Source organism: Gracilinanus agilis, chromosome 3 (assembly GCF_016433145.1).
Source record: "Gracilinanus agilis isolate LMUSP501 chromosome 3, AgileGrace, whole genome shotgun sequence".
In the NCBI taxonomy this organism is placed as follows: Eukaryota; Metazoa; Chordata; class Mammalia; order Didelphimorphia; family Didelphidae; genus Gracilinanus; species Gracilinanus agilis.
This window is the reverse complement of record NC_058132.1, coordinates 590,557,058-590,565,330: the sequence shown is the minus strand read 5'-3', so window position 1 is coordinate 590,565,330 and position 8,273 is coordinate 590,557,058. Positions and strand designations below refer to the sequence as shown.

Genomic DNA, 8,273 nt, shown 5'->3' with positions numbered 1-8,273 from the left:
AAAGAAACAAAGAAACAAAGAAAGAAGAAAGGAAGAAGAAAGGAAGGAAGGAAAAAAGAAAGGAAAGAAAAAAGAAAGAAGGAAAGAAAGAAGGAAAGAGGGAAGAAGGAAGGAAAGAAGGAAGGGAGGTGTAAAAAGAAGGAAAGGGAAAAGGAAAGAGAGAATAAGGTAGGAAAGGAAAGAATGAGGGAAGGAAAAAAAGAAGGAAGGAGAGAGAAATAAGGAAAGTAGTAGAGTTTGGGGTGGGAAGTGTTTTTTCAGGGTGACATTTGAGGAAGCAAACTAAGAAGGGTTGCATTGTAAATAGGAGTTATAACTGTGGCATCTTTAAGATATTTAAGCAACTTTAAAAGAATCTAATCAGCATTAAACCCTAAACTAATTATGTCACTTCCTATTCTCTTCCAAATTGAATCATGATGTGGATATACCTCCACTGATGCAGATTGCAACCCTTTCATGTCTCTTCTATCTAATGCAACTCTTTTTCAAGGCCTCCCACAAGTTCACCACAGAAGGTCCACCCAGTGTCCTAGAAACTTTCCTTGTTTTCTTTTTCTTTTTTATAGTGGGGATACCTATGGTGCACAGAGGCTGTATATTGCTTATCTCTTGCCCTTTCCATTTGACTTGCCCATCTTTTCAACTCATACATCCCTTTGATGGAACCTTTTACTTTGCTTTCCCTTTGTAATTCCTTTTTTTCCTCCTTAATGGCAAAGATTCCCTGCCACCTAGCACAATATTTGCTACATTAAATCCACTTAAAAAATACTTGTTACCTGATTTTTTTAAACCCTTACCTTCTATCTTGGAATCAGTACCCACATATTGTTTCCAAGGTAGAAGAGGGATAAGGGTTAGGCAGTGGGGTTAAGTGATTTGCCCAGGGGTCACATATCAGTGAGCCCCCATTCTTCTTGGTCCAGAAAGTATGCTCCTCACTTCCAGGATGCTCTGACCTTACCTAGTCCAGTTACTCAGGACTCAGTTGTTATAAACCCTTTGGAACCTCAATTCCTAGTCCAATGTTATACTGGGTAAATTTCTCAAAGAAGGAGGAGAACCATCAACAATGCTACTCACATCAATCCAGGCTTACCCATCTCCTTTACAAGGTGACCCATTTTAAATAGGTATTCTTCCACCCAGCTATATTTCATCTAACAATAAGATCCACGGCTCCAACCTTTGCTTGGTTTGTGACTTTCTTTAGTTATCAACAAATAATTCATTATGAAATCCATGCAGAGACAGCTGGAGAATGTTCATTTGAATATGACTTTTCAACAATTAACCACAGAAAGCCCCTAGGGGTGAGCCTTCCTTATTTTCACCCTTTTTAATTTTGGGGGAAAGGTTTCAGGAGGACGGGGAGGGATTGCTTTTCACAGCAATGCTAACACTGACGTCCTGCTTTTCATCTGGCAGGACAATGCTGACAGTTGATTTTTCATGATGGAAAAAGAACGTGATTTATTATCTGACTCCAATTAAACCATTCATTCTCTGAGACCTTTTAAAATGTTCCTGTAAATTACAGTGAGGAAAGACAGAGCCTGGCTCCCTTTTAAACAGAAGCCGCCACCAAAAGCCAGTGTGTGCCAACAAGAATTTGGACTTCCTTCAGCAGCAGTCAGGGGCAATATGGATTAAATACTTTTTTGTAACTAGCAACTATAATTATTAGGAGAATTTGAAGCCCTGTGATTTCTGACACAGCTGCATTAGTGAACCCCTTTCCCACTGCAGCATCCATTGAGGGAAAGAAACACCATAATTCTATCTTTCCAATAACTACAATTTTATATTGGTAAATCAAGCATAAAATTGGTAGTTGAAATGCTTCCAGGAGTCTTTGTTTAGAAATACCTTTATTCATCCATATATTATCTTGGTCACTAGCTTGCTAACTGCTATCTTCCTACAGATAAGAAATTCTGTTTACTGCGTTACCATTACCATATTCAAAATGTGTTGCTATCAAGTATTTGTTGAGAGCTGCTAGAAATCACAAGACCATAAGGCAGCCAGACAAAATGGTCACAGGGTGAGAGGGACATTACTTGATCGTGGCCATCCGTGCCTCTAGTAATCTCCAATCTTTTGTCTTTTCAAAAATGCAGGTATCATATCAACATTTCTTCACGTCCATCCTTTTGGAGCCAATATAGAATACCTTTGGTCATACATGCAGCAGCTGGATTCTAAGGTAAATGGTTTTTATCTAAAGGGCCTTCATTGCCTAAATTCAAAATGTCGTGATTGTTGACGGCAGGTGGACTCCACATGAAGCCCCATTAGGGACATGATGGGGAAATGGGGCTCGTACGCTTCCCTCATTTCTAAATTCTTTGGCAGGCAAGGAGGCAAGGCTGCCTTCCTTCACTTGCCTTTGTCTTTGTGATAGAACAAACTGTTATCTGAAATGACAATGACTTTAAGCAGATGTTAAATTACTTGAGGAAGCTTGTGGGGAATATAAAATGTAAGGTTAGCTGAGGGAGTCCCAAAGACATGAGAGAAATCAGTCAAAGGCTCCTGTTAGGGCATTAGCCTTGGAATATACTGGCAAGTCTCCCGGCTACAGAATATCCTTTGACTTTTAAAGGAACTTGATATGGTGAAAAAAGTGTTTGCAGTCACTTAAAGCTACCAGAAACTATATGGCTTTTAAGAAAATAACCTACAGCCTAAGTTATTTGATGTACTGTTGGACAAGTTAAAAAGTATAGCTACTTCCTCTCCCCAAGTGATTCCCATCTCGTAGACAAAGTTTCGTTTCTTTCTCTCTCCTTTTTGATCCCAGTCAATGCAAATGAGATTTTGTGTAATTTTCAGAGTTACCCAGAAGGATACTCTCAGGATCTGAGAGAACAATTGGTAGTCCTTCTTTTTGTTTCATTTATATAATCAGGATCTTCCACCCCCTTCCATTGTGACATTCTTGATATTGTCTCAAAGTTAAGACTTTTCTTGCTCCCTTGATGTCCTTGAATTTGCTTTCTCTTCCAATGTATGAGGGCCCTACAAGCATAATGAAGAAAGGAGGAAAGGGTATTGACAGTTGTGTGGAAAGGTCCATTGGTGCCAAATTGATGGCCACAGAACGCCTAATAATAGCCAAAATGACTGGAAAACAGGTAGAACCAAAAGAACCAAAATCTTTTCCCACTTCAGGTCATACAGTAAGATAATTCTCTAGTCCTAAACCAAGGCTCAGATCACATGCCACTGTGATCCAAATAGAATGTATGATCATTTAGGAAGTGGAGAGAACCATGAACATTTTAAATGGAAGTGGAATAAATATCAATGGAACCCACAAGGAAGAGTTAAAATCCAAAAACAAAGAAGAGTCTATCCATGAACACAAATTGAAAATAGTAGGAAAATCCATAAGAAAGCTGCCATCTCTCAGATACTAGGAACCTACAGAGAAGGGTCCCAAACTCAAAAGATCTCTAATCTGATGCATAAACTACGAAATCTTGCCCAATTCTAAGTATTCTCAGTAGAGTATGAATTGATGCTTCATTTATAGGAACCATCTAATGTCTTAAAGCAATCCCTGCATGAGATCCTAAAGGAAACAGTCTAGAACCTTTTACCATTATTAGCAGTAAGGAGTTTTCTTCAATGCTACACATCACTATGACTTTTTGTCCCCCTGGCTGGGGGAGAGTGATATGGAATGGGACAAGATGAGATGAATGACCTTCATTGAGGGTCCTGATGGATTGTACATATCCTTCTTGCCTTGGAGTAAAGAGACCTGGTTCTAACTCCAGGTCCACTTTGAGACTCTGGACAAGTAATTTTCCCTTTCTGAACCATAGTTGTAAATTCAGGAGTAAATGATTCATGAGGTCCCTCCTAAGAGCTGGCATTCAAACAAACATTTGAATTATATTTCCTGAGGCTGGAGGCCATATCTTCTCTACTTCTATGGGGTCCGTCACTCGGGTGGGAACCTTTGGGGTTCCCACTCCTAAGCGTCTCCCCTCACCCCTTCTCCTTCAGTTTCTATTTCTATTTCCTATTTCTATCCTTTTCTGTAATTACAAGACGAACTGGAAAGGGTCTCTCAGCAAGGTTGGGTAATGGGAGAAGGAGCCCAAGAGACCCCCTTTCAGTCAAAACTTAGCTGGCTCGATGGTTGAAGTCTTGCTAGGTGAGATGCAATGGAATCTTTGACCAGGGAATCAGGGTTTCAATGTCCAAAGAAAGATCTTCAGGAAGCCCTCAGATCTAGATTCAAGCTGAGATGTCCCCCTCCTCTCCACTCTCACTCCTCCCCCTGAAATCCTTGTCCCTTTTTTCCTCCTCCTAAGAATCTCCTAGAATTCCCTTGGTCTCAACTGTCACAACTGTCAGTCACTCCCTCCCTGGCTCCTTTTGTCCCATCCCCCTTGCACAAATCCCATCCTTACACATATCATGCCCATCTTGATATCTGCCTACAATTCCAACCATAATGCTGGAAACAATGTCAGTATTCTCAAAAAAGGCTGAATTGAATAAGAATGAAGTAGCGGTACACACTGAGAATTTCATCTCCTTTTGTTTCGGTAAAGTGTTAAGAGCTTCTCCTACTTTTCTTCTTATGTTGATCCAGCCCTTAGCACAGTGCCTGGCCCATATTAGACACTTAATAAATTCTAGTTGACTTAATATAATTTTCCCCTGGAGTCTTGAACATTTTTTTACCTTTCTGGAGATCCTGAGAGAGAAGGGAAGCATTTATTGGGAAGCAAAAAGCTTTTAGCAACAAGTGATATCAGCCAAAGAATTCCAAGAACAGTCTGTCTTCTACATCATTGGTACAGGTTGACAATTTATAAGTGCCACAGTGAGCAGAGAGCAGGACTTTGAGTCAGGAAGACCTAAGTTCAAATCCTTTCCCAGACACTTATTGTTTATCATTTATTTATGTGACACGAAACATTAGACATATCTCCCAGCCTTTGCTTCTTCACTGTAAAATGAGGGGGATAAGACTCTATGGCTTCCAAGGCTTCCTTCTAGCTCTAAATCTATAATCCCATAATCATTATTTTTTCCCTCAAGGGATAATTAAAATAATATTTTTTACTTATATTGATGGGGAGACTTCTTTCTCTATTCCTATGCTATTCATCAGGAATACCTCCCATTTTCAGGCAGACAAGCTTCATTCGGTTTTTTCCATCAGTTTCTGGGGATGGCAAATTCCCATAGAATTAGACCTTAGAAACTTGGTTCTCCAGGTTAAGTGACACATCCATGGTCATGCAGCAATCTAAGATAATTGAGATGATAGATAACAGAGCTCCCAGATGCCCTCACTGAGTTTGTTACCTGACGCGAGATGAACTATAACCCAAGGTAATCTCCAAATGCCATTTCTAAGTGATTGCCAGGGATCTTTGAAAAACCATAGAAAATAGACATGATGCCACAGGAATAGAAATCAGCAAATGCCCCGATTTTCAAAAAAAAGGAAAAGGAGTAAAAAGATGGAGTTTCTAAATGATCACTGAACTTGATTTAATTTCTAGCAAAATTCTGGAATATATTATTAAAAAATTAGTTTATCATAAGTAGTTCGGTGGTTCAGTGGATAGAGAGCCAGGCCTGGAGATAGGAGGTCCTGGGTTCAAATCTGGCCTCAGATACTTCCTAGCTGCATCACCCTGGACAAGTCACTTAACCTCCCATTGCCTAGCCCTCACTACTCTTCTACCTTGGAACTGTTACTAAAATTGATTCTAAGACAGAAGATAAGGGCTAAAGGGGGCAGAGAAGGTGGTTTATGAGCACTTAGATAGGAAAATAATCATCACTTGGATATAGAATGGATTTGATTTAAAAGAGCTCAAAACAGACTACCATTATTTGCTTTTCTGACAGAGTTACTAGACAAAGTACACTTGGATTTCAGTGACGTATTTGCCCAAATCCTTCATGGCAGCCTTGTGAACAAATGGTAATACGCCTAAGTGAGTTTATAATTGACCAAATGACCAAACAGAAAGTGTAGTGATGGATAGATTAGTAACAGTCTGGAGGAGGACCTCTCATCTCTCTCCTTGGCTCAGATCTTTTTAGCCATGTTTTATAAATTACTTGGATGAAATATATTGGACCTCTTGCTCCAATCTGAGAATGGCCTAAAGTTGGGTAGTCATTGTTCAATTGTTTTCAGTCGTGTCCAACTTTGTGTGGCCCCATTTAGGATTTTATTGGGAGAGACATTGAAATGGTTTTCCATTTCCTTCTTCAGCTCATTTTACAGATGAGGAAATGGAGGTAAGTAAGGTTAAATGACTTGCCCAGGGTGACACAGCTAGGAAGTGCCTGAGATCAGATTTGAACTCACAAAGAAGAGTCTTCTTGACTCCAAGAACTGGTACTCTATCCACTGCAGGTAGAAAGCTATTAAAACAGGGGTGTTACAGACTCCAAAGAAGAGGATGGATGTAAAGCACTCAGTAAAACTTAAAGAGCTATGACTATACCAGTTATCATCCTCATCATCATTAGCCTCCAGTTACCAGGTCTCCAGGCTGCTGACGACTACATTCCCTGAGTCTTCCCACTGTTCTCTTGCTGAGTTCAAGCAATGTTTACTGAGCAACGAAAGACGTGCTGGTAAATATTTAACAATCAGGCTTTCCCAGGGAAAAAAAACAACAACAACTATATGCACACATATTTAAGTTTAATTTGCATTATTAACACTTTCCTTAAATCTAGAGGACTAGAAAGCCAGCCCTGATTGTAATCATTGCCGATTTCTGAGGTGTAAATGCTAACAAGAAAACTTAGTGGCTCTGCGAGCCAGTTGGTCTTGGCTCTGCTCCACCCTGATATATAAATATCAGTTCTTAAATAGGTTAGCTATAGAGAATCTTGTAGGAGAAATAGAATTGCACGGGGGAGAATTGGACCATATGGCTTCTCAAGTTTCTTATTACTCAGAACTTTCTGTGATTCTATGGTCCCATACCTTTCCTTAGAGATTCAATTGGACGATTTCATCTTATCTCAGATTGGCACTTGAATCTTGGAAGACAAGCAGGAAATTGTATCCCTGAGGCACGAAAAGCCTAATACTTATTCTCTCAACATAAGGCTCTACTTCTCCTCATCAAAAAATATTCCCCCTCTGTGAGGAGACCATGGAAAGACTATAAGCCCCAGAATGTACGTTGGTATTGGAAAAAAAAAATCCTGACAATTGCTTTGATGTAACAATATTAGCTCACATTTCTATCAACCATGATAATTTACAAAACACAGTCCTCGGCAAGGGGGTAGTAGAGACTTTATTATCCCTTTATTTGCAGATGAGGAAACTGAGGCTCAGGGATAATAAGTGACATCTTTCCCGTGGTCACATAGCTAGTAAGTTATGGAGCCAGGAGGATTGAATTTAGATCTTTTGGCACTTAAATAAAAAGTAATTTCAACTACCTTTTATTTCTTTTTCATCTTTCTGATGTCATTCAGTAGAGATAAAAAACTGACCCTCATCCTCAAGCCCTTGAAGGGTCTGAAAATGCTTAAAGACCCTTCCACCATAGTTATTATTAAGGTCTCACTTCTGTCCAACTCTTCATGACTCCGTTTGCTTTTTGTTTTTGTTTTTTGGCAAAGATACTGGAGTAGTTTGCCATTTCCTTCTCCAGCTCATTTTATAGATGAGGAAACTGAGGCAAACAGAGTTAAGTGACTTAGTGTCACACAGGTTATAAGTGACTGAGACTGCTGTAAGTTTATGAAGATGAGTTTTCCTGATTCCAAATCTGGCACTGTATCCACTGGGCTCTCTAACTGCCCACACTATTATGCCCATTTTATTGTGCAAAAAAAAGAGAGAGGATAATTGACTTTCCTATAGTCATCAGCTCTCTCTAGGACAGGGTTTTAGAACTTGAGCATTTCTGACTATTGAGCAGCATTCTCTCCATCACAATACCTAGCTCCCTTCTGGTTAGGAAATCCCTCTGTCAATGCCTTTCGGTGACTGCTTTGCAGTTTTTAAGACTTAGAGAATAACCTGGGTTTTGACTTGCCCAGGTTTACACAGTCAGTATGTATTAGAGTCATTACTTAAATCTAGATCTTCCTAAATAGTAAAAGAGCTCAGAGCTCTTCTTCTCTTCTCTTCTCTTCTCTTCTCTTCTCTTCTCTTCTCTTCTCTTCTCTTCTCTTCTCTTCTCTTCTCTTCTCTTCTCTTCTCTTCTCTTCTCTTCTCTTCTCTTCTCTTCTCTTCTCTTCTCTTCTCT

At 39.6% G+C, this 8,273-nt stretch overlaps 1 protein-coding gene across 1 annotated transcript in view; it reads left to right on the top strand.

The window, feature by feature from the left end:
* ENOX1 (ecto-NOX disulfide-thiol exchanger 1) overlaps positions 1-8,273 on the top strand; it is a 388,236-nt gene that overhangs the window by 261,691 nt on the left and 118,272 nt on the right. Inside the window, exon 13 of the mRNA XM_044669387.1 lies at positions 2,127-2,212. Coding sequence (XP_044525322.1) covers positions 2,127-2,212 — 86 coding nt within the window. The remainder of the gene's footprint in view (positions 1-2,126; positions 2,213-8,273) is intronic.